Source organism: Arvicola amphibius, chromosome 9 (genome assembly GCF_903992535.2).
Source record: "Arvicola amphibius chromosome 9, mArvAmp1.2, whole genome shotgun sequence".
NCBI lineage: Eukaryota > Metazoa > Chordata > Mammalia > Rodentia > Cricetidae > Arvicola > Arvicola amphibius.
Genome location: NC_052055.2, coordinates 9280431 through 9308015, shown reverse-complemented (window position 1 = coordinate 9308015; position 27585 = coordinate 9280431). Strand labels below are relative to the sequence as shown.

The following is a 27585-nucleotide window of genomic DNA, read 5'->3' as shown; positions in this document are numbered from 1 at the left end:
TTGTTAGGTCAGTCTTATGGTTGGAAGTGACTTTATCCTTTAGCCATAGGATAGAGAGTCTAAATGCTTTTCTGTGGTCAAATTCAGTGTCTATTTACTGTCAGACCTAGAACTAAGATCTCCCAAGACCTAAGCTAGTGATGTTTGAATAGACATACACAATATGCTCCTAACACTCCATCTAAGCTATACCAACAAGGGCCATCATTGCTAATGATGACTATCATCAAATGAACCTAATGTAAGACTTCACCTATATTAATCATAAACTTCAGCCTTCATACTAAACTCATGAATTGGTATTTATTTTTATTTCATAAGTGAGAAAACTGATGCTGAAATGAAAGCCGTCAGGTAACTTATTCAACATTTAACATTTTAATAAACTAATAAAGAGTGAAGTAAAGACACATGCAGCATTATTCCTCAATTCCGTACATCTGCCCAAAATCTTACGCTCTGGAAAGCATCAAAAGGAGTTTCTGTTCTTTATATTTTCATAAAAAGCTAGCAAATTCTGCTTAGTATAACATTTTTATTCATTCTTTGAGAACTTCTTTCGATGTCTGGATCCTATTCACCTCCCACACCTCCCTCTAACTGCTGCCCATCCAGTTCCACTCCTGCCTCCTGCTCCCAAATTCACGTCTTTTTTTTTCTCTTCCATTTTTATAAATAACCCACCCAAACCAATTTGTGCTGCCCATGGGTATAAAGCCATCTACTGGAGCATGTTAATTGGCCAAGAACCCATTTTGGGCACTGAAAGGCCTCAGGGGTGAACCTACTATTACTATGCATCAAATGAACAGACATAGCATCAAACCGCTAACTACGTTTATAGCTGCGTTTACATCTCTACCCGTGGACTGTTAGTTTAGCATCCGGATCGCATCAGGGAAGTTTATTTGTGCAATAAATGCTCTTTAAAAAATGCTCTTTAAAATAAATCCCTAATAGCTTTTTTGTTTAGCGATTCTTTTCTCATAAATAATAGCAGAGCGACAAGACAATTAAACTTACTAAGCTGCTACAATCTCAAGACCACCTGAGGTTTATAGAAGAACCGGGTGACCATTCCACACCACTGACGCAGTGAGTCTGATTACTTTTGTCTTCATAATCCCATCTATGTCCATTCATTTCTAAGAAGCACTGTAAGTTTTCTTTAAAAAAAATAGTCAAAATCTTTTCTCTTTAGAACACCTAAGGATTTGGTATTCATTGGTGTGAACTCATAGTTAAGCTTTATATAATATCAATACGAATACTTTAAGTAGAATGAAAACAGGGACAATTACACACTCAAGTGTATGCTGATAATTACCCCAGAAGGAAGATGAAACCATGATTTAAAAGAGAGAAGAAAGAAGACTTAAGAGGTGTGTGACACTTGCATTTTCTGGACTACAACAGTTTCTCTCTCTCTCTCTCTCTCTCTCCTCTCTCTGTCTGTCTGTCTCTCTCTTTCTCTCTCTCTCTCTGTGTGTGTGTGTGTGTGTGTGTGTGTGTGTGGTTATCTACACACTGAATACTAATTCCTTAAATTTTCATGTCAGAAATTAAACAGATTAAAAATATAAAAGATGAGACGTCACCCCTACCTGCACCGATATGTAGGTGGCGTTCAAAACAACTCTTCTATAAGAAGGGGCTGCAGATTCCACTTCAGATCCGTCTTCTATTTCCAGAACTCCCCAAATAGTGAGCTTTTCCATTGGGGGTATATCTGTGTCAGCTACAATCCATGATCCTAAAAAGCAATAAGAAACGCAGTGCACCCACCCCGTGAACCGCACAGCACAGCCTTGACTTACTCCGGAATCTTGTTTGTGAAGCCCATGGTTTCTTTCCACTTTTTTGCATCTCACAGGAAGTATGCTATTGAGGTTTTGTTGTCCTTGTGACATTTTTGTTTTTGAAACAGTGCTGTGGCTGGGCAGCGGTAGCGTATGCTTTTAATCCCAGCACTCGGGAGGCAGAGACAGGCGGATCTCTGGGAGTTTGAGGCCAGCCTGGTCTAAAGAGTGAGTTCCTGGACAGCCGGAGCAACACAGAGAAATGCTGTCTTAGGAGGAGGAGGAGGAGGAAGAGGAAGAGGAAAGAAGAAGACAGTGTTGCTGTGTCTAAAGTTAGTTTTAAATCCCTGAACTGAAGCAACGCTCCTTTCTTGGCCTTTGGAGTCTCAGGGAAAGCAAACAACCATACCATACCCAGTTAATGTTATTATGTACAGAAAACCTAAAGATTATTCTTCATCTCGCGACACTTCTCTTTCCTGTTACTCTTCCTCAGCACATGACGTTTTAGGACAGAGACGTAACCATTAGCACTCCTGCTTCAATGGCAGCATTAATGTTTCTTAAACGCTAACATGTGACTTATGTATACTTGTGTGCTTACCTTCAGGAATAACCACATTTGCTCCTGGGTGAGGTACAGTGTAGTTGTTCTCTGGGGATGATTGCCAAAAAGACTCATTTGACCATAAACTGAAAAGAAAAATAATGCTGCCATTAATCGCCACTTCTATGTATTTAGTGAGCACTTCCTTAAGGCCCAGCAGTACATTAGATGTCTTAGAATGGTTGAATGTGAATCAGATATTTAATAATTTTACTAACTAGGCAAGCTACTATGTACAATTAGTAGTATTCATAAAACATATACAAACAACGTAGTTTTTCTGCTGAACAAGATTACTTTTAAAAATTTGAACACCTTTCTTCACACCAAATCCTTATTTTTGTATATGCCAATTTAACCAAACTTTAATTTAATTTTAGATATGCCAATTATTCCATTTTCTTATAAGATTTGGCGATAGAAAATTGAAAAGCAGTACATCCTCTGTCTGTTTATGGGCCCCTGGCAAATGGTGCTATTTCACCGAGTACACTTTAAGGACATATTTGGGTAGATTCCGTGAATGGAAGGGCAGTAAGAGTGATCTCTTATTTGTCAGGGACAAATTGAGGTTATGCCCTGAGCAATGGCAGCGCAGGGACTTGGGGTGATAGGTTTGCACCCAGAATGAAGGCTGCCTTACGCTGGAATAAACATGGAAAGCACATTGGAAAGAAGGGGCCTTGCCCTTTTTGTAATTGTGCCTTCTAGAAACTGGCAGCTAATGGAAAATTTCCTAAGGGATGTGATTAGAAAGTTGATACCTTCTGGCTGGAAATGATTAGTACTGAGATGCAAGAGAGCCATTTACACACTAATTAAACTGTGATGATTCGCACGGGTAAAACAACGTAGGGATCTGTAAAATCTGGTCTGAGAGAAGGGAAAGATTTTTAACTAGAAGCATTAAAACTGAGATCAATACTTGAAAACAATGCGAAGTTCTCTCTTGTGAGGTTGACATGAAATCCATCAAAATTGACACCGCTTGGAATACTACTGAGCAAGCTCAGACGCTGTGCTGGACTGGACATGCCCTAAGTCCGTTCAGAGAACCCACACAGCTCGCTTACGTTGCTGGATGGCATCTTTCTCACCTATACAATAAAGGGCTTGGGACAGCTATCAGAATCCAAGCTAACTCTCCACTAGTGTTAACCGTGTCAGCAACTTTTGCACCCAATTCTTATGAGCTTTCTCCATTTTTTCGTGGGGAGTGAATTACAAAAGGAGAAAAGCACGGGTGTGGATATACTTTGTGAAGCAAAAGTCGTCGTGCAGGAGGAAGGCAGTTTTATCTCCCTCAGGAGAGATTTAGATGGCATCAAAGACATTAGCAGAAGAAGGCCTACGTACGTGTAAGCGGCTGGGCGTTTCCTGGGAACTGGCTTTCTTAATGGTGGATGGACAGGAAAGCAGTCTTGGAGAACACAGCAGTAGGCTGTGAAATTAATGATCACATCTTTCACATCGGGATCTAGCGTCCCAGGAATGGGCTGGCTCTGAGGAAAGTCGCTTCTCCCTGACACTGAAGCAAAATCAATATGGTTTCAATAAACACATTAACAGGACAACCAAGTACTTAAATCTGTATGAAGCCATAGCATTTTGGAAACATCACTTACTCAGAAGCAGAAAGTAGGCATTGAGAAACTTCAACAAAATAGGTATCATTTTAGGAGATGAGATATTAAGGAGAATTAATGGAAATGAATGCCTTAAGGGGCTAGAGAGAGGGCTCAGCTGTTAAAAGCATGGGTTACTCTCCCGGGGGAGCCCACACGGCAGCTCAGAACTGTCTGTAATTCCTGTTCTAGGAATCTGATGCCCCTCTTCTGGCCTCTGTGAGAACAAGGAAACCACATGGTACAGATGCACACATGCAGGCCAAACATAAAATAAACATACACACATGCACATAAAATAAAATAAGTGTGCTTTAAAATTAATTTTATTCCTTTCTAAATTTAAATTTCATTCTTTTTTTGGGAGGGGTATCCTTTGGATTTTGGAGACTGGGTTTCTCTGTGCTGCCCTGACTGTCCTGGAACTCTCTTTGTAGACCAGGATGGCCTCAAACTTGCTGCATCTGCTTCCTGGCTGCTGGGATTAAAGGTGTGCACCGCCACCATCCAGCTTTAATTTTATCATTAAATACTTTTATTTTCTGAAAATATTTTAATAGTAATGGAATGTATACAAGCTGCCCTTATATTCATTTTCTCTAATTCTGTAAATAATGTAATCAGGACCTTGTGTAAATTATATGAGTATTAGCTTCAAAAATATAACACAAGCTTTTAAATTAAAGGCTTTTCCAGCATTAATTTTATGTCTAGTATTTTTATTCAACAAATATTTAACAAGTTCTGGTAATACAGGCTACTGTGGGTCACATATTCCTACTAAGAAATTGTTCTTATCTTTGGAAAAATTATTAGGTAAAAAAATCACTCTACCTAATGAATACATACCTAAATAATAGAGAGTACTGGTGTTTGCTTCAAGATGCCAGTCTCCGTTCTTGCTAGTATTCCAGCTCAATGGGTTGGACGAGCCATTCCGCATGTCAACAACATTAAACATATCAGGATTTTGAGTGAAGTTATGTGATATAATTACATAGTCTTCCTCCTAAAATTGTTGCAGAAAAATGTGACTTGATTTATATAAAAAGATATCGTTATTATAACTTGGTTTTAATACCACAAATATAGCCCATGTAGCATATTACATGCAAAGTTAGTTTCTCGTTTTACCTTTCAATGGGGGCTTTTATGTTGTTTGACATGTTGCAGGTCTATGTCAACAATGCTAGCTCCACCATCAAGGTAAGAAAAGAATCTTCTTTTTCTTATTATTTTTTCTTCTCTCTCCACACATGTGCAAGTTCTTCACTCACATGTCCATATGGGTGTATAAGTTTCACACACACACACAAACACACACACACACACACACACACACACACACACATATTGTTAAGATCTATGCTTTTTCTTTGATACCTTACAATTTAAAAAGTAATGCTGGATATGATTTCTGGGCCTGACAAATATGTAGCATTCATAGAAGAATGTAGGAGGAAACACCTCATCAATGGAGCCTCTACAATCCCTACAAACTTTTATTCCTTTTCAAAGATAGTAAATATTTGAAAATATCATGGTAGAGATATGTGGTGGAAATACACAAATTGTGTTCTGTAATTAGTGTTTTCTATTCTAGTTCATGATACAAATAAACCCTTAACTGGTACTTGGAACTCAATATGTGTGAGCTATTTGCCACAGAAAAAAGGACAAGGGCAGTCAGGAAAAAGCATAACATGGGAATATGGTCAAAATTGCCTCCTTCTTAGATTTAGAGTGAGTAGACCATTCGGGGTGCATCACACAGCTTAAAAGATTGATTTGTAAAGTAAGAGCATTCTGGGTTGAGAAATGGCTAAGGAGCTACTGGAATGTTAATGAATAGAACTGCTTGATGTGGAAGCAGGACCACCTGAGCTCCAATTCTAAGGCCCCATACAAAAGCCAAGTGTGACTCATGGTGCCATTGATTAAGTGTGCAAACTGGAGGATTGTTGGGGCTTTTTGATCTTCAGGCTAGTTCTGCATTAAATGAGAGAGTCTGTCTCAAGGAGATCACCAATCTCAAGGGAATAAGGTGGAGACTGATAAAAACACAGATGCTCCCATCTTTATACACATATGTGCATATACCGCAATACATAAATTCACATACAAATACACACTCAGAAGAGGGAAGAGAAAAAGATGGGTGTATGAGGATGACGGTGTAGGCTGCTGTTCTGTTCTTTGTAGCCCTTCATTTACCTTAAATCCATAGAAGGTTGATGTGTATGAGATGTTGGTTACGTGTTCCACATCTCTAAAATACCAATTAATGTGATTTGCATTTGGAATCAGAGCCATCCACCCAGACATATGGGTCAGCCGTTTCTTCTGAAAGGGAACGATGCTGCTGCCTGTAGGAGAGCACGAAACAATCAGCAGCTATAATCTCCACCGCATGAAAGGCCTCTGTTTCTGAACAAGAGAAAATACAAAATCCTGTCTTCTGGTTGTCCTGACAGACAGACAAGGGAGAAAGGTTCAAATTTCTGTAACTCTCTCTCTGGGAGGCAGTATTGAGTCCTGGTGGGCACCTGCATTGCCTAGCGCAGAGCACGGTTGGTTGCCATGAGTCAGCCTACTTCACACTAGTGCTTTCTGACTCCAGGTTCCTCTCTCTTTCCTCGCGTCACCCTTTCCAGACTTGCTTGGTGATAGATTCTTAGAGATCATAGATTTGCTACCATATACTTTATACAGAAATAAACATTTCTGCATGAGGTCTGAGGAACGGAAGTCTGTTACTGAATAATTGACTACAACTTTCTTATTTTCCAGGTCCTTACCAGTTCAAAGAGCAAAAGCTACTGAGCTGAGAGGGAAGGGACAGTGGACATTTCAAACCCACCACGCTTGTATAAACCACTGCACTTGCGTAATCCACCATCTAGAAAGGGAACTGTGAAAGTCAGTGATGGAGTGAATCTTTACTCAATCTCAAAGTAGGTCGAGGAATGGGGCACAGGTATTTACCCAGTTTCAAAATGCACAGTAAACAGGTGTAGAGTTCTGCTTGAAACGGGGGAAGAACTTGGAATTTTTGCAAGGAACATTTTGAGAAGATCTAATGAGTAAAGAATAAGAATATTCCAATACATCAGTGTGAATTAAACTAGTGACAGGTACTTTTAGTAGTTAGCATATTGCTGGTATATTCATGTTGTAAAATTTCAAAGTGGAATAGGCTACTATTGAAATGCCTGATTTTTGTTTCAAATCATCAATCACCTTATTAATATAGTTAAGTAGGGGCTGGTGTATTTGGCAATACTGAGAGCATATTAAACTGCCATTTTGTAATTATTTGCAAAGTTTTGAGGAAGAGTTATTGGGAAATATTATTTTCAGTTGTGTGACTTTTGTTTACGCGCACTTGTTTAACTCCGTGAAGCTGCGTTACTGTGCCTGTCTAAAACACCTGATGGTCCTAAAAAAGAGATGAATGACCAATAGTGAGACAGGAGCTAGAATGGGCAAGGTTGGCAGGCAGAGAGTATAAATAAGAGAAATCTGGGAGGTGAGAAAACGAAGAGCAAGAGAAGGAGAGAAGGACGTCAGGGGCCAGTCACCCAGCCACCCAGTCAGCCACTGAGTAAGAAGGGAAGATACACAGAAATAGAGAAAGATAAAAGCCCAGAGGAAAAAAGTAGACAGAATAACTTAAGAAAATCAGGTAAGAAACAAGCCAAGCTAAGATCGGGCATTCATAACTAAAAATAAGTCTCTCTCTGTGTTATTTATTTGGGAACTGGTTGGTGAGTCCCTCAAAAAGCAAAAAGAGAAAAATATCCCCAAATGACAAATATTGATATCATCAAAGGACAGGACAGAGCAGTTTATTTTGTTGACCAAGTCCCTTTCTATAGTCCTAATTCCTAATGTGTTGGGATCAGACATTCACAGGTAGAGATTTAGTTATCGAAAGCTGTATCATTTGTCTTTACCCAGAAAATGTAAAGAATAACATTTGTAAATATTATAAAGATGTTGTCTAGAGAATCCTTGATTATCAGAAGCTTTCATTCATTGTCAGATCTCCATTCTATCATCACAGGCTGTAGAAAACAAAATTGTTTCATTATAGATAGATATTTATGCAGAGAAAATATAATTTACGATGGTTCATCTTAATGAGTTTTGGACTCTACACTGGCAGGTCATAAAAATAACAATAACTTACTATCCAATTAATTACATTATATATTCAAGGCATTATTATAAAATAGGCTTTGTGTTAGATGACTTTTCTGAGCTAGGGGCTAGTGCAACTGTCCAAGCCTGGGTAAAGTAAGCTAGACTGAACCGCCCTCTTTAGCATGTTATGTGTAGTAGCTACATTTCTAATGTTACTACATTTTCAATTAGGAATGAGTTTATCAGAATAAAAACCATTGAAAGTCAAAGAATATTAGTAATTGCTCAATAGATGGAAAAATTGATAGGTGAAATAGAGATAGATGGGTAAGCAGATTTGATTCACTCAAGGTAGGCTAGCCAAGGTGTAAATGAGAAAATATATGCCTAGAGAAAGCCCCACACTGACTCTATGATCAGTAAAGAGAGGGAAAACCCTTAATAAGGACTAAGGGGACTAAGCACCATGCCTCCTACACACTAAAGAAGATAATTGTGCTCCATAGGCCAATGCTTTGAAGGTATAGTCTCAGGGTGGTGCTATTCAAAAGCAATAGATCTTTTAAAAGGTGCAGCCCTGCTGGAGGTATTTGGGTCATTAAGAATGGGCCCTCACAATGGGAATGTAAGACTCAGTAGCTTTATTCCATTATGTGTTCCTCTCCAGGATGGACCGTCTTGTGACTGGCTCAAAAGCAATTGGTTCCGCTGATTACAGATGGAAAGCTCCAAAACTGATCCCAGATAAATCTTTCTCCATACCAGCTAATTATTTTCTCAGGCTTTTGTTGCTGTGATTGACAGATGAGTGACAGCAAACACACTGTAAGGAACTGCAGAGGTCAGTGCAACTACCAGAGATTTACGACACGCGAAGAGCAAGGTTATGACCACATCCCCTTTTGGCTGAAAAGTTGGATATGCATTGTGAAGAATAATAAATTAGCACAGCCTAGTCTGGTAAGGATGCCAAATACAGCAGGTGTACTAAGCACAGTAATCCTGTCACTAATCAACAGTTCATAGCACTTCATATACATCTGTTGACCTAGGAGATGCTAAACACATTCTGTCTCATTAAGCAAGCATAGCAAAAAAAATTGTCTTCAGCTTAATATAGCTATCTTTACTGTCTTGCTCCAATGGCTTTGGTAACTTTCCTGTTCTTTGTCATAATACTGTCTGGTGGCTGCTCAAATGACAGGATATCATACACCTATTGATTGTCCTTCCAGCCCTCACTTAGAGTAACTGCTGTCCTGCCTGGACTATGTCTGGTATAAATGTGCTCTTTGCAATGTTCAGAACACCGTGAAGAAGATAATGAGAAACATTTAGGAAAACAAAACATTGGACTTACTGACTCAAACTGTTCCAATTCACTTACCAAAAGAGTCTGAGAGAACTACATCTTTTTCAAGTAGAGACACCGGAGAAGGCTTGTTGAACGCTACCCGATGGAAACTGACTGAGGCGTCACAGACAGATCCAGGAAAACCAATGCTCCATGCAGCCTCTTGAGCGCAGTGGGAAGGGTCCAGTAAGGAGCTGTGGGGAATGACGGTGTGCCCTCTGTGCCCTGGGTAAGAAAAAGAAGCAGTACGATTGCTATTTTCTATCAGAAAATTCATAAAACTGATCTACAGTGCATGGTTCCCATGGCGGCAACATTACTAATAACCTGTAAAAGCCTCGGTAGAGGGTTTTTGTTTTCGAGGGACAGGATGCATTGGTTTTGCAGTAGACTTTTCTGTTAAAGGACTCACCACAAATCTATTTGAAACACAAGACATGAAGCATCCATGAGAGTCAAAGTAAGGGATGGGAGGGAGCCCAAGAGGCTTGATTCAGGATCCACAAAAGGATTCGATTCTGAGACATCTGCTCGTATACCATGCTTTTAAACAAATACATGATGAGTTACTAGAGAAAGCCCCGCACTGACTCTGATGATGGGAGAGGGAACAAAGCCTTCAGAAGGACCAAGGGGACTAAATACCACTCCTAACCTACCAGACATTAAGCAAGATAATTGATCTCTGTGGGCCAATGAGGTAAAGTCACCTTTAGAACCTAAGTTAAGTCAGTGAATGAAAGCTACACAGAACTAGAGCAAGAACCACGACAACAGTCTAAAAGCTAGAGTTAGAAAGGGAGACAGGACTTTATCAGCTGTAGCTGAGAACTCGAACCATGTGAGCATGGAAAAGAATGCATTTTATCTTTCAAGGAGACTTTCAGAACCCAGCCACTGCTATCTCTAGGTTTATCTGTCAGTTGATTCTTAAAAAGTATTCAGCAAGCATACCCACGTATGCTTCCCACTCTGTTTAGACAAGTCCAAAATTAACAATTTGTAAAGATAAAACCCTTGAGAAATCATGAATATATTTATAGAAAATATGACATATTTGAACTTAAATTACTTAAAATTATAGAAAAATATAGGACACATATTAGCATTTTTCTAGGTTTAACATACCTATTTAATAATTTAATAAACTTCTTTATTAAAACTGGCAAATAAAAATCATCACACAATGACTTTAACCAAATCCAAGTGCATACATCTCAATAATGTTTGATACAGTTAGAATAGCCACTCTGAAGCTATGGAGCTATACATTCAATTTTACACACTTATTATCAAATATATTTTTATGTACCAGTTCACCATCAAAAACAAAAAAAAAATCCTTAACAGAGTTAAAACTAGCCGGCGGTGGTGGCGCACACCTTTAATCCCAGAACTCGGGAGGCAGAGGCAGGCGGATCTCTGAGTTCGAGGTCAGCCTGGTCTACAAGAGCTAGTTCCAGGACAGGCTCTAGAAACTACAGGGAAAGCCTGTCTCGAAAAACCAAAAAAAAAAAAAAAAAAAAAAAAAAAAAAACAGAGTTAAAACTAGAAAAAAAAAACTATATTATATCCTCTTTCTTAATTCTTGTCAATTTAACATATTTTTAAACAGATACGAATTTAGAATTTAAACTACAAAGGAGTTGAGAGTAGGCTTGCCACTTCTTTTGAATGTGTTCTAATAAGGGCATATTCTGACTGCATGATTTAAAAGTGGGGTTTGAATTGATATCTATTTGTATGGAGTGGAAATAATGAAGACAATTTTTATCTGAAGACAGATAGAGGAGCTCCAGCATTGAAATGGCAGCAAGCAGTAAGTATCTCCACTAATGTCCTTAACACCATCACTGGCTCATAGTCCAGTTGCAAACGGTAGAGAAAAAGAATTTATTTGGAGGCTGCGTCTGACAGTTTGAAGCTCTTTCAAAAACGAATCACTCATCGGTGCCTAGTGTTTCCTGTAATTTTCAGTAGTATGGTTTACTGCTGGGCTATAATCTGTGATACTGGTGTACCAGCCTTAATTATTCAACTTCGTGTAAGCTTAAGTATAGCTTTGCTATCCTTTTCTCACAGATTGAAGAGCAATATTACCTGTAAGTGAACCATCGACGTCAATCAGTACCGCTTCATGCTCCCATCGGAAGCCGGCCTTATTTGGGGTGTGAAAATACTGGATGTCGACGAACTTTGTACTCCAGCCTCCACATCGGTCCTTACAGACCCCAGTGATGGTTGTTATTCCCAAGGCCACACAGTCATGACGGTCAAAATTCATGAAGTGTACAGAGGACACAGTCAGGCCTTGACTAAACGGGAGAACGAGGCCTTTCGAAGTGCAAAACGCAGACCCCATTCCCAGTTCATCAAGGTGACCAACAATTTTGGCATTTTTAATCACAGCTCCATTGGTTTCACCCCAACCTCCAACATAAGGAGCCAGAATCCTCTTGGTCTCAATCCCAGCCTCGTAGTTATTCACTGTAAGAAAGTTGTGGAACTGCAGAGCCCCTCCATGCACCCACTCGGCTCCTTTTTGACAATTCCAGACAGTGAGTGAATTAAAGACAGCAGGTACGGGCACTGTAGAAGTACAAGATCCTGTTTGCATGGGGAAATATTCTTCAAAAATCCACAGCCCAAACCACCCTTGAGAATGAACAGTATTGTTAAAGAATTCTCCAAGAGGAATTCTTTTTTGGCAAATGTTTCGGTCATAGGATGGGCCATCCGGGTGATCATTCATTCTGTACCAAAAGCCAAAGTGAGTGCCACCAGCAGCCACATTGTGCCGTATTGTGTTGTTAGGGTTGGTTACCCAAAATGCGGCTGGAGTCACATCATCATTTAGGAGACTAGTACTTTGTTGTACAAAGATGGCCAAGTTATACTGTAGAATATTGCCATGTTCAATGCCATCTTCTATGAAAAATGCTCCTCCCTTTATATTATATATAATATTCCTCTCAACAAGAAGGTGATGTGTATTGTGGATTGTAACAGCTCTGTTGTATGTTTGATGAATTGCACAGCCTCTTACATAAGACTTGAACTGTAAATCTCCAAGTAGGTGCCAATGTATTGGGTATCGTCCCAAACGGAAAGCTTGGCCAGCATGGAACACCTGTCATGCCAGAAATAACTGTTCAGTAACTTGCTGTTTCAAAATAATCTCCAAGTTCATATTAAGATATAAATATATTTATATTAATATCCTCCATATTATTCATGCTATTATTTGAAAATAGTATTTTATTCTAAATACAATATTTGATGTAATTGAATATAATAGGAGAGTATTTGTTAGGTTATGAACAGAGTGAATGAGCACACAAATGTAATAAACAAACCTATTGTTGCTTTGCTTTTTACTATGCTCAAACCCATCTTTGACTCTTTTGTGTTTTATCTTCTATCTATAACTTGATTCTACTACTGAACTTTTCTATTTAACAAAATAAAGTTCTCTAAATGTCTTCTTTTTCCCGATCCTTTGATTCCTATATATAAGAAACACTTGGGATATTTACCACGTGCCAGACACTGTATTGCTTTATATGCAAGGTCACAGTCTTTACCATAATCATAGGAGGTTACCACTTACTTCATCTCACAGATAAGAAAACGTAAACAGCTCCGAGTGTCTTGTTTACATTTGCAAAATTCAATGCAATCCAGGTGGGAATAAGTCCAGATTAGGCGCTGTTACTAACCATTCAGCTCTCTCTTCTTTCAAGTCTATGCTCTAATTAACTCTGACTATTACCTATTACCTACTATCTAAATTATCTATGATCTAATACACAAGATGCTAACAAGTGATTTAACATAAGCCAGTTGTCTATGGAAAGAAAATATTAGAATAGCTATTTATTATTTTTCTACAAAAATAGCTATCATTAATACTTAATATACAACTCAATTCTGGAAACTCAGTCAGTTCATATCTCAGATGTCACATGTGTAATTTATCTTAAGAAAAGGCTATGATAAAATGGAAGTGTTGACTCTGCTACTATCAATGCTGTCTACGAGTTCCCAAAATGGGTTTATGGATTTTGATATTGGGTATCTAATCCCCTCCCTACTCTTTTCTTCACTGGGTACTTGATAACAACTGGTAAATCCTGAGGATTTATTAAGTCTGATTATTGAAAAGATATGAAGAAGATTCTGAAATTCATAAAATATTAGAGTTTGAGTAAATAAAGGTAACCAAGAGTTTGGGTAGCAATTTTAAGTAAACACGGTAAGGAGAGGGCTCTCTTATGAAGTGTGGAAACCCAGTAACATTACGAACGTGAAGTACGCAAGCTTTGATGAATAACATTTTAAACTGAACAAAGAGCAAGGACTGTGGACATAAATCAGAAATGTGCTTGACATAGTTACAGAAGGAGGCTCATGTGGCTAAGCTGCCTTGTGACAAAATCACAAATAGCTAGAATTCAGGTCCTATGGTCCCATGAAAGGGAATGGAATATGTGTTTTAGATGTGCTATGATGCCACCATTAGGTTTTGAACTGTGTGTGCAGCCCAATCTGATTTATGCTTTTAAAAATAAAGAAACAGCTGGGCAGTGGTGGCACATGCCTTGAATCCCAGCACTGGGCAGGCAGAGGCAGGCGGATCACTGTGAGTTTGAGGCCAGCCGGGTCTACAAGAGCTAGTTCCAGGACAGGCACCAAAGCTACACAGAGAAACCCTGTCTTAAACAACCAAAAAATAAATAAATAATAAATAAATAAAAAATAAAAAAAATATTTGTAATGATCAAATAAGTGAATAATTGGCTGTACTAAAACTGTTCATTTATCTGTCTGCTATCATATTGGACGTAGAGTATGGCAAATAGCAGGCGCTGAATACATACTCACTGTATGACACCTCGTGATTTAACAATAATGGTCCTTACCTCTACATATTCTATTCTTCCAGTTACCATGTTAGCTCCAGGTAAAGGAGCGTGCAGCATAATACAGCCTCCAAACTGGTCACTTCCTATTTCTTCTCCAAACTTCCCTTGAAGGCATGTCTGTGTAGCAAATTCTCCTTTAAAAATATTTCAAAGCAATATTCAAGACGTCCAACATTATTGTTAAAAATTTCCTTATACTCATTTCATATATATTTATTTACATGTAATTTTAACCTTAGTCTCAAATATAATTATTACATATTCACGTCCTTTTTTCTAGATAATAAGAAAGCTAAGTGTGCTGTCTTATTCAGAGCATCTTTTGGAGATAGTATCAAATAATATTTGGATGGTTGAGTAAATAATGATAATTGTATTTTGTTTATTATTTCTGAAGCTTCCTCTTCAAATTGGAAATTACCATAACGCAAAATTATGCTTGATTAGCGCTAGATTCTGACAGTCCAATGTGCATAACGGGAAGTCTTTTCCTTTTAACAGCTTGAGGCTTGCTTTCATATCTACTGTGAGACTTGATGCAGATAAACTGGAATCAGAAAATAGGTCATTTAACATAAAATCCAGTGAACTTATGCTTACCTTTGAAGAAAAAGCTATTAACTAACTTGTGTCTGCTATTTTATCGTCACTTACTAATGATTACAAAAATATTAAGAGATAACTTGTCAAAAGATATTCTGCTTTATAGTATAAACACATCATTAAGGTGCATCAATATCCAATAATTCTCTACTGTGTGTTCAGGGCCTTTCACTAATTCCCTTAAACGTAGCTGTTGACTTATTGCTGGCCAATGTCACATAAACAGAAACAATATACATCGTTTCAGAACCTCAGCAATTAATAGGTGGCTTGCTCCTCTCGTCATCTCATCTTTGCTTCTGAGATGATTAAAGCCCATATTGAGACAAAGCCTACATCAATCTGAATTCTGGGATGGTAATGAGAAGGGCCTCCTATTGACCTATATTAGACCAGACAGATGAAGCATGAATAAGAAGTATCCTTTGTCAGTGAACATCATGGATATTTTAGGCTTGTTGACTAATGGGGCATAGTGTAGTTCTGTTCTTGCAACTATGGGACAATGTTGTTTCCAGAGAAAACTTTTGCAACATCTGGAAACCATTTTTGGCTGACACAGTGATGGGAATGTTAATAATATTTGATTCATACACATCAGACATACCGCAAAACATCCTTCAGGGCAGAGGATAGAATTTCATGCAAAGAATGATTCAGAACAAAATTCCAAAGGCACTGGAGCTATTCTAGCCTATCTTAAAAGTTATAGACTTATATATCTACACTCATATCTCTTTATCTTCTCATATATCAAGTTTTCCATCTAGTCAATATTGTCCATGAACTACCTTTTACAATATCTGTCTATGATGAAATTACCCTCATATATAATGCAGATTTTGGAAAAGAGGTAAAGACTTGCTAAATAAAACATCAAATACTGTATTCTGCATTTTCTTGGTAAATGTAAGTGATGTAACTTCTGGATGATGTATGACTCTGAAGTTACCAAGATCACATGACAAAGGACTTTGAGAAAAGAAACATATAACAAGAAACCACAAGAATGGGGAGGGACTTCATCAATAGATTCCAAGTACACTCATTTCTTCCACTTTGGTATCAGTAACGGTCATTTTCATCACTATATTACAGATATTTTCAAGCCATCAGTGATTCCAAATTTCCATAGTTCATGTCCACATGGTATGTTTGGATGTTGAAATAGAATAACACACTTCCATAGAAATCAACATGTCTTGAAAATTAGCATGATCACTAATGCAGACAATGGATAGGAAGAATACCTGTGTCAAATCCATCAGGACATGATGGGATTTTGTCATTCCATTCCACATTTTCAGACCCTCTTATTAAGATATTTCTTGTAAGAAGTCCAACCTCTGCCCTTGCTTCAAACACAGTTCCATCTGGGAGTGTGACAGTAATTCCTAAGTGTGTATAGTTTAGTGGCCTAGTTAGTGTTATGCTCATCCCGTCAGCTGACACCGAGGCAATGGTCCGTTTCTCATTCTCTCCTTGACTGTGTCTATGAAATTTTAAGAAAAAAAACTACAAATTAGCATACACATTTGCCATATTTGTTTTACACGTTTGAATACTTCAGTCATAAAGTAAGGACTTTTTTTTATTAATTACATCTTCTTTATTGATGTGACCAGATAACTAAGAAAATAAAACTAAATGGAAGAAGGATTTTTTCTAAAATGTACTTTCACAGATGTAGCCCGCCCCCTGTCATGGAAGGTGTGGTGGTAGGAGCCCAAGGCTCACGTGGCCTCCACCACCAGTAAGAGAGCAGAATGGCCATGTCCAATGCTTCCTTTAACCAGGCTAAAGGCTCTGCAGCCTTCCAAATAGCATCCGCAGTTGGGAACCAAGTTTGCAAATACACTATACGGAACATTTTGTATTCGAGTCACAGCACTGAGTAACATAATTAAAGTTCCAGTTAATACAAATTAAGTTATGGACAGAATTATAACACTCTTGAGACTAGAAGTAAAATATTTATCTGTATTATATCTGACATTTATATTCTTTTTATTAATTAATTAAATATATTTTTATTTTACGTCCTGATTGCAGTTTCCCTTCCCTCCTCTCAAGTAAGGTACTTTTTAAAAATGTCATGCCATATTCTGAAAGGATATTTGAGAAAATTATTTTGTATTTAGAGTAAGTTTTATGACTCAAACCCAAGGGCTAGATTATTTCAGAGAGTACAAAATTAATCATGTATAGTTTTAGGGATCATCCTCAGAGGTTCTTAAATGAGAATGACTGTATACTCCCAGCGAGGAGTGTAAACAGCTTTGGTGGGAAGGACTGTGTTACTGGCATCAATGGAGAGAGGCCAGAGAGCCTTCTGAGCACTCTGTAAGACGCAGATGAAGCCTTCCGACAGCCACGATCATCTGGTCAAGGTACCAGTCATGGTGAGGCAGAGAAACTCTTACAAAGGAACGCCATTAGAAGTTTCTAAGCAGAGAAAATTTTCGGTTGCAGTTTATTCTCTAATATCCTCAAAATTCCAGCTACAGTAAATGACTCTTGTTAACTCTTGTAAATTTTATGATGCACACATTCATATATTCAGTTTTTTATCCGGTTTGCTTTCTAGGGGTCTAATTTGCTTTCCAGGCATAGAGACAAACCCTGGAAAGAGCAAGCAGAAAGGGCCTCTGACTTTAAGCTGAGTGCACCAAGATGTTATTTCACAGTTTCCACAAAGTGTGATTGGAGACAGGCGAGCTCAGCAGAGATGATTGTGCTTTCTTTGTTCTTCTTTTTCCCATAATTCTTTCTTAGCTTAAAAAACTGGGTAAAATGCCGGTGTCAGATATAAGCTAGATTAAAAGTGAACTCTGTCATCTCTCACAGCCTGTCTAGATTGTTATTACAGCTTGCAGACTGCTCTGTTGGCACTCAGAAGGACCATATTGTGGTCCTCTCTCATGCCTATTTCTCTGTCTTGTATTCTGGTCTGGCTGAATATAACGACAGGGTGAATTATTTTGAATTATTTTGCCTGCTGAGCACTTAACAAAACTAGAAAGACGCCCCGGCCATCCAGATGTGGTAAACAAAGTGAAACTGGAAGCAGGGAAAGCCAAGGGGACAGAAGTTCAAGGGCAGAGCTGAAGGGAATTGATGCATAGAAGGCTAGGGTCGGGGTACCGGCAGGTCGGTGCCAATGTCCGTTGAAGCAGTTTAGACTCTGTTACAAGGAGAAGAAGGACTCGTGGCATGAAATAGACATGGAAATTTTTAAACAGTTTAATGATTGTTTTTCTTTTTTTTTTTTTTTTTTTTTTTTTTTTGGTTTTTCGAGACAGGGTTTCTCTGCAGCTTTTTTAGAGCCTGTCCTGGAACGTAGGATAATGGTGAAAAAAACTAAAGGATACAAAACAAAATGGCTTTCCGAGATGGTAAGGGACCACAGGAACCTAGATCCCTAATGACGCATGGAGGAGTTGCAATAACGAGACACGGAGAGGTGGAGACTCCAGGATGTTTAAGAGTGAATCAAAGTCAGATCCCACAGGTGGTATGTGGAAGCGGCTCAGGCTGTTCTTGAACTATCTTAGATCAAGAGGCTATAGAAAAAAAAAAACTTAAGACAGGACCAAGCTCTTTCCTCTGCAACAAGACTGGCCGAGGCCTCCCTGCATGGGGACTAGGTTCCAAAAAGCCGGCTCTTGTGCCAGCACCAGGAACAGGTTCTGACCCCACTGCTAGAGACCCCACAGATGTACCAAGCTACACTACTGTCATCCACATACGGAGGGTCCAGGTCGGTCCCATGCAGGCTCCCTAGCCGGTCCAGAGTGCATGAGTTCCCATTAGCTCAGGTCTGCAGTCTCTATGGCTTTCCCTGTCATGATCCTGACCCCTCTGGCTCATACAATTCCTCCTCCCTCTCATCACCTGGACTTTCAAGATTGGCCCAGTGCTTTCTGCCTCCAGAAAAGCTATTTTCTTAACTCTGACTTTGTAAATTCTCAGATTTTTTCCTGATGTTTTGGTTGTGAGCCTAGCTTAAAGTCCTAATGTTTCTTAAAACCAGCTCTATTCTAAATTGTAAAGTTATTCACATAGAAAGGCTATAAATAAAGATTTTCTATTCTGTTAGCGAGCGCCATGATTTTCCTCCTTTTTTGTCATTATATAATTTAAATTTCCTTCCAAGGGGAGAAAAAAAGAGGCACTTACAGAACTAAGTTTGTAAGTATATATTTATCTCTCCCCAACATCTGCAAGCCTATTTTTAACTTGAAAAATGGCATCTTGCATTTTAATTTTTTTAAAGTCAACCATGGACTTGGCAGGTCTGTTTCTTGTCATAATTACTCTTCCTTTCCTGGTAAACATAACGACATGCAATCTTAGTGTCTGTAATTTAAATAGCAAGCTAAAGCTAAAACAAACGAAAGCTCCTCTCGCCCTCGCTCCCCGATAGTCTCGGGAAAGCTGCACTATATTTTTAATTTCTTAATTGCTGGAATATGTAACTAAATGAAAATTAAGGGGCGTGGGCAACTTCAGCTGTGGGAAGTTCTGCTCGCTCTCTACCACCTATGGATTTCGCCCATTCTGTCATTGCCTCCAGGTTTGCTCAGTGGGAAACGCTGCCAAGGCTGTGGGATGAAGGAGTTCTGGCTGCTGCTCAGCACGTCCTCCAGTGACCCCACACAGAAAAGCTCATTTACATTTTTTGTTTCCAGGGTTGTCTTTAGGTAACGCAGCAGCACAGTGAGTCATTTTCAAATGACTTTTAAGAGCAGAATGCTCCTTTTCGGGGAAATCTCACCGAAGAACCCAACCCTGTGAAAAAGGATTTTATTGCCTACACATTGTTTTACTATGATTCAGATCAAACGAATTCAGTCACTAAAACCTCAACACTGTGGTGATCTCACAGAGGCTAACATCCGACCCACACGTATTTGGTTGTTTATGGTTCTTTACCAAATGACTCAAGTTAGAACAAAATAGTTTGGGTGAATTCCAAATCGTTCCTCTTTTACACGGATTAAAAAAAACAAGTGTATCTTAAATAAATGCGCATCACTAGATACCTGTGTCCTGTGCTAGCAATCACGATGCTCTCTCCTGCTTTCCATGCCACTGCCTCTTGTACAATCAGCGTCCACTCTCCCGCATTTGCGGTGTGAGCCAAACGAGTCCAGACCACAGGCACGGGCAGACCTGGAAGCCACACAAACACCCAGCATTTCCTCAGATGTCTTTTCGGGGTTACTAAGTGCTCTCTGCATTTGAATTATGTCAAATTGGGGAAGACTTATTCTACCTTAGGATTTCACCACTTATCTCAAAATAAAAATATGGAAATTCTTGCTTCGGAAAATTGACAATCAGGCTTACAATAACATGCTTCTATAATGATGTATTTATGTTCGATGTTAATAGAATTCTGTTCTATTTGTGAAAATATTCTTTATAGAAACAACATAAATTGTGATAATATTATTATTGTTAACATGAGCTGATTAAACTGATAATCTACAGATAAATCATACATATAAATTTCTAAAAAAATTACAGTAGGATGGATATTAGTCCCACATAGGACATTTTTGGTCATAATATTCCTGTTCATGGCATTCCATATTCAAAAAAGGCTATGATTTTCCTCATATGGAAGACATCAGTGTGAAAAAAATGACTGCATTTATACTTAAGGAATGTCACCCTGGCCCCTCAAACATGATCAAACCCATTAATGGATGGCAATTTCCTGAATTATAGCTATAACTGTACATTTATTTTTATATTTTAGAAATATCCTATATTTAGAAGTAAAAAAATAAAGATAGTTCCTTCTAATTCCAAAATTAGTGCCTTTTCAGACAAAGTACCGAGTAGGCAGAGTACATAAGGGAATCGCCTAATAGTGGTAACAGTGTTGCCCATCCATAGGAATGGCAATGAAAAGAGTATGGGATGGGCCACAAGGAAGGCGTGGCCTTGATCTGAGACTTGCTTCTGCGGGGTGAGGGAGGGAGCTTTCTAGACTAAGGCGCAGAGTCAGAAAGAAACAGGGAACAGAAGAAAAGAAGAGAGCAGAAGCCAGGAAAGTTTATTCCGGAGTGTCTCCAGCCTACCGTGCAAGTCCAGTGTGCCCTCTCGCACGGCCAAGGTCTTAGCTCCATACACAGGGAGCTCAGGGGATCTAAGATGTCCGTGCAGCGTAATGACAGCTTTGTGTTGAAACGGAGATGCTTCTGTCCCAATCTGAAAGAATTCAAACAAACCGTTCGAAAAAGGAAAACTCAGCAATTGACAATTCTTATCAAGTGAAAGTAATTATTTTTCATTTTTTCCCCATTTAAGAATTGCCTTGTCATTCATACCTTTCTTTCACAATATGAATCCTAAATTTTTTTGCTGTGTATGTGGTTTCCTGTCTGCACAGGTGCATGTGTGTGCTATTGTAACACAGAAAACATCAACATCAAAAGCTTGTAAACAATGTTACCCTGTTACCTCAAATGTGACTAAAGCCAATGGTTGGTTCTACCCATAGAGACTAGAATATGACCTCCAGGGTTGTTCTTCCAGTGCTGTTGACTTTTTCTGTGTCATCTTGTTAGCTTCCTCAACCCTAAGACCTGAATTTTCTAATAGGTCAATATACAACAACTGACCTTCAGAAAGCATGCTAATCGAACCAGGGCAGTTTTCCTTTTATTTTAAATTCAACTAAACACTATGTTTTCCCTAATAAAATGTAGGAATAGTCTGAGAATCAACCTCTGGCAAGTTTTCCACTAATTAACCCTGTCTAAACAGAGACAACTCCAGGAAAATATGGTAGGATTAACTATTTATTTTACACATAATATTTTAAACAATAAAATTAGGTAAATATGCTATTTTTTATACCTGAAGAACACCCCCATCTGTGATGAGGATATTTTCTGCCTGGAGTTCAATATCAGCTTCATCAAATATCAGAGTCCCACCTATGAACCACATGATATTTATATGTTATAAGATCCCAAGAGCAAAAGAAATTCTAGAGCAATTGAAGAAATACTAGGGTTATTTTCACTATCATTATATGGCACAACTACACAAGATAATTCTATGAAACAGGTATTCAAAATATAAAAGAACAAAGAAATAATTACCTTTATAAAAACCAGTATAATGTCAACATTAGCTCTGTTCTTAAAAAAAAAAGTTAGCTCTGAAATTTTTACAGTTAAAAGACTAATGTCAATGTGAAGATAGTACAACTTTATCTTCAAAACAAAAATCATTTTGCAGAAGCTAAAAACAATCCTAAAATTGCAGCAGTCTTCAAACACACACAACCATTATGCCAAGGTTTATGCACAAAAGCTCCATGCACTTTGTAATTTCTGTTGAAATTATTTTTAGTGTATAATTGTAATTGTGGTGGCTATTCCATTATTATAATAGAACCAGAATACCAAGAAGCAGTGTTATAACTGAAAGATTCGTGGCAAAGGAGAGAACTGCAGTCAACTTCCAAGGGCTGTCAGGAGTTGTTTAGGATTGACTTGAGCAAACGGATACGGTTTTGTAGCCTCTGGGATTCACTGCCTTAATATTCTCGATATGGGAAATGCTGTTATTTTAATCAATTTAATGTGAACACATCAAGATGTTCACCAGCCTGCCCTATTAGTACTGAAGAAAAAGTTTCATGAGACAAAGTTTGAAGAATGCTAGTGGCAGCACACAGAATAATTCATAATTGCAAACAGATTTTAGAAGCCTACTACAAAGATAAACATTCATAATAATGAATTTTGGTGAAATTAACTTCATAGAAATTGTCAGCAAAGTCTAATATACAGATTTTCACAAATTCACCTTGAATGAGTAACATTTTCAGAACAGGAGTACTTTGGTCCAGCAGAATTATCTGTCCTTTTGTAATAACAACAAGTGAACCTTCTTCTGGTGGGGGACTTCCTCCCCATGAGGAGTTGGCAGACCAAGCATCAACATATAAGAAATCAGCATTCTCCTGTAACAGTGTGTGAAGAAGCCATAGAGTCAGAGGATTTATCAGGAAATTTCTCAAAAACCAAACCAAAACAGAACAAAAAAACCAACCAACCAACCAAACAAACAAACAAACAACCAAACAACCAAAAAAACAGGTGGCGGTGGCGCACGTCTTTAATCCCAGCACTCGGGAGGCAGAGACAGGCGGATCTCTGTGAGTTTGAGGCCAGCCTGTCTACAGAGCAAGTTCCAGAACAGGCTGCAAAGCTGCAGAGAAACCCTGTCTTTGAAAAACAAAACGAACAAAGATCTAGAACAAGATACGTTGTCTAAGTAATGAAATGAAGCTTACTTTAAAGATGTTACAGATGACTCAATTATTTCATGATTATAAAAATGTTAAAATGTATTATTAATTATGCCACACATGGAATGATTAAAATAGAGAATAAAAACATGAATGATAAAGCACAAAACTGTGCACCACTTAAGTTGAGTACAGGAAGAGTTAAATTATCTGCTGGAGCCATTAAGCTCTATTAAGATATCCACTAGCAAGCAGCCCACCTCCGGAGTGCGAGATTTAATTGCTGTGGTTACCATATGTAACTGCCATGATTACCAGTTTGGCCATGCCGATGTTTCCGATGCTGACATGAACCGGAGCCCACCCTGAAGGAGCATGAGCACTCGTCATGCAGATGATATGTGTCCTGTTGGAATGCTGGACATCACATTTGTCACGGGCTATGGAGACCTGAACATCCTGTGTGTTTTCGCTGTAAAAAAAAAAAAAAAAAAGAAAAGGTGAACCATATATAATTACCTCGAATTTCTACTTCACATATTAAAAACTCTGCATTCATATGTTACAGTAAAACCAGCGATCATGCCCTATGGTCTACCAAAGCGCAGGCTGGCAGTATATTAAGAGTCAGAAATATTTATTGAGAAAAAGCAAACCAAGACTATAAGACCTCAGGATACAGAAATGTAGAATCTAGCACGTGTCCCAATATTAAAGGAAAAGCTGCCTGGCCTAAAGCCACCAAGATTCTTTGTGGTCTCCAAACAGTTGCATTTTACAAATTGTAGAAACTGCTCATGAATGTTTTCCCTTTGCAGTATTTTAAGCATAGTCACAAGCCTTAGTTAGAATGCAACCTCTACTTGAAACACATGTTTTAAGGAACTGTTGGCACTTGAGATACTAAACTAGTCCCCAATGCGTTGAAGTCAGCTTTCTCTCCTGAGGAATGGTGGCAGAGCCTCTGAGTAACGGCATCTGAAAAAGAGCCTGGCTGGTTGCAGAGGAATGGATTTGGTTAGGGAAAAGATGTTTCTTTTCCACCCATGAAACATACTGTGACTGGAGAGGAGCTGAGGGGGAAAGCAGGACAAATGATTTGTGTTTGTCAGCTTATTGCTGGTTTGGGGCAACTCATTTCATCTTTGCACCTTAGCCTCCTGAACATGAAGTGGGATTAAAACCCCTTATATGGAGGAGAGGGAACCTTCCGCGGGTAGGAAGGTCCCCAGCAAAGAATACGTATTCAGTGAATGCAGGCTGTTAGGCGCTATTTTGTGCCTTAAGTATGACTTAGACACAGAAAAGTCCACGCTCCGAGACTGTCCTTGATTACTGTGAGGCTTAGGAGAGAAAACTGTTCTCGCGTCTAGAATCGTGTTGGTGCGCCCCTGTGTGAAGACGGTACCTGAATCCGGATCCTGTGACTGTAAGTCTGGTGCCCCCTGCGGTGCTGCCTCTCCTGGGCGATATTTCAGCGATGAGTGGAGTCAGAGACAAGGTGTATGTAAACGGCATCGTGGACTGGGTTGAGTCCTTTCCGTTGACCACACTCACACCACAGGCTTGTTCTGGTCCACTGCCTACGGAGAGGGATGCAGACTGAGCACAGCTCTGCCGTCAGGCCCTGATTCAATATTTTCATTATAATCTTGTTTTCCCCATGATCACTTCAGAATGCACACAGATTGTACACGAACTAGCAAAATCCTCTAGCAACAGCTGAAAAAAAAAATCATAGAACCTATATCCACTATTAACAGGGAAGAGGAAAGAAAGGGGGGAAAACAACCCTCTCAGTCTTCTCTCAGAACTGCTCTTGTGGAGCGTGCTGAAAACCTGCCTGCTTAGATTTCCAACCCCAGAATGTCCAATGCTGCAAATTAGAGTTAGAAAAAGGAGATACAGAAGCACAGACAACAGGGGAGTCGGGGGAGGAACCGAAACACAACGCAGAGCCCATGGAACATGTACAAAAGAAGAGGAGTCAGTGCTGAGACTCACACCCTGCCAGTCTTCAACAGTATTGCTGCGTAATTTTATCAAGATATCAACTCTAGTATTGAAATGATGAATAAAATTAAACTGCAAAAAGTTCACAAAGCTAAAATATTATGTCAAAATATTTCCACTTAAAGCCTGTTCTTTGTTTTAAAAGCCACATAAATACCTTCCTAAATTATGTTAAATAATGATGACAAATCTTTCCATCATACTGGATTGTTGAGGTTCACCACCTACCAAATCAGGGCTACCAGTGTCTCCATTTTACAGACAACCTGGAGTAGGAAGACACCTACTTACTTACTTGGGAATAAAAAAGAAGTGGCAAAATATGAGATTTAGGGATTACTCAGAGTTAGGTTTTATTTTTCAACCAGTAAAAATGAAAAAGAATTATAACAGTAGAAAATCATGTATCACGTTCCAGATATCCACCCTCCTACATATGTTAACCTCACAATAATCCTACGAAGAACACCACTATGTTAAACTTAATTCGGTCCATGAAGAATCTGAGGCAGACAGAGGTTGAAAACCTTTTCCAAAGAAATGCTTAGGGCTCAAATCCTGTTGATGACTGCCAAGGTTAGTACACAAAAGAACTGTACTAGTTCATCTTTTAAAATTACTTTTATTTTTTGAGATTATACTGTAAATACATAATTTGCCTTCTTTTGTTCTTGTCCTCCAAAACCTCCTATATACCCTTCCTTGCTCTCTTTCAAGTTTATGGTCTCTTTTTCTATTAATTGTTCTTAGATTCATATATGTATACATATATATCATACATTTCCAAATACAACATGATCAGTCTGTGGAATGTTACTTGGGTTTATGTTTTGGGATTGGATAACCTGCTGGTGTACTATTCCCTGGAGAATATTATTTATCTATTTCTCAGCATTTGTTAGCTGCCCTTAAGAAAACTTAACTAATGAGAACCAAAGACATGTTCTCCATTTGAATGGGTAACTAAGACCCAGGCACCAATTGATGCCACAAACCAAAGTCCTTGGAGTTACAATGGTAGAAAGTAAGGCTCTGACCAAATGGTTTGAAGTCAGGATGGTCATAAATCAGACTCAATCTCATCAAAAGAATTCAACAACTTGAGAAAAGAGACTGTAATTGTACTAAAATTTGCGTTTCTCAAAGGCAGCCATTCATCTTTTTTTTTTTTTTTGAGTACTTACCATTATTCGATGGAGTCTCACAGAGCAGCGCTGTAGAGTCAGACCCAAGTTTGTCTACTGCACATTTGGATCCACAGATCAATACAGCTGAATTCTGTGGATCAAACCCCGTGCCTGTCACAGTCATGGTTTGGCCACCACCAAAGCTCCCTGAATCAGACAAAACTGAATGAATATGCAGAGAACTTCTTTTCTGTACATATTTGCTGCAGTTAAAAACCTGAAGAGGAAAGTACTTTACACAAACTTCCTTAGTTCTGAAATTTATATTATTAATAATACCAAATACCTTCTAATTGTAGTGTTTAAATCTTCAATGAATAAATGTTATTTCTTGTAACAAGTAAGTAATTCTAGAAACTAAAATTTAATTTAGAAGAGATGTCACAAATGATTTCAGAGTACTCAAAACATTCATATAATATTACTACTTAATTGAATATTTTCATCATACATTGTAGATGTTTTAATTCTTCATTTTCAACTAGAAGCACCATTTTCTGTGGAAATAATTATATTTCAGTTAAAATAAATATCTTTAAAATTTATACACGTAACATGCCAATCTAAAATTTGATAACTTTTAATCAAATGATACTGCCATAAAATAAATATAGAACATATTATTTTGGAATGACAAATTAATACTCTTGTATTTTAACTTGTTTAACAAATTAAGGTAAGTATTTTTATGCTTATAAGAAGCAAGTTATGGCAGGGTTTTAAGAATATATTCTTTCTATGTGAGTGCTGAAATAATATAAACTAACTGATCACCTTGTCTTGGATAAATATTCTGAATATAAAGTGGGTACTCAAATTCAACAGAGGAGAGGGCAGAGCCTTTTGTCTTGTGAAGCATCGTCACAGGAAACACGCCCCCTGCATGTTCTCCTACAATGCACTGCAACACAGTGTCATTGATGGCAGTCACGTTACACACAGTGTCTTTTATCATCACTGAAACATCTGAGATATCAAATCCAAGGTTAGACCCTGTTATTTCAACTTCAGTTCCTGGTGGACCTTAAGACAAAAAGAAAACAATAAG

General features: G+C 38.4%; 1 protein-coding gene across 1 annotated transcript in view; it reads right to left on the bottom strand.

Moving 5' to 3' along the window:
• Pkhd1l1 (PKHD1 like 1) overlaps positions 1-27585 on the bottom strand; it is a 133030-nt gene that overhangs the window by 35467 nt on the left and 69978 nt on the right. The window contains 17 exon segments of the mRNA XM_042055713.1: positions 1605-1753; positions 2404-2492; positions 3763-3934; positions 4881-5040; positions 6246-6397; positions 9565-9756; positions 11632-12661; positions 14454-14590; positions 16310-16551; positions 20105-20234; positions 21152-21281; positions 21933-22012; positions 22893-23049; positions 23653-23809; positions 24746-24920; positions 26535-26684; positions 27312-27560. Of these exon segments, the coding sequence (XP_041911647.1) occupies positions 1605-1753; positions 2404-2492; positions 3763-3934; positions 4881-5040; positions 6246-6397; positions 9565-9756; positions 11632-12661; positions 14454-14590; positions 16310-16551; positions 20105-20234; positions 21152-21281; positions 21933-22012; positions 22893-23049; positions 23653-23809; positions 24746-24920; positions 26535-26684; positions 27312-27560 (3551 nt within the window).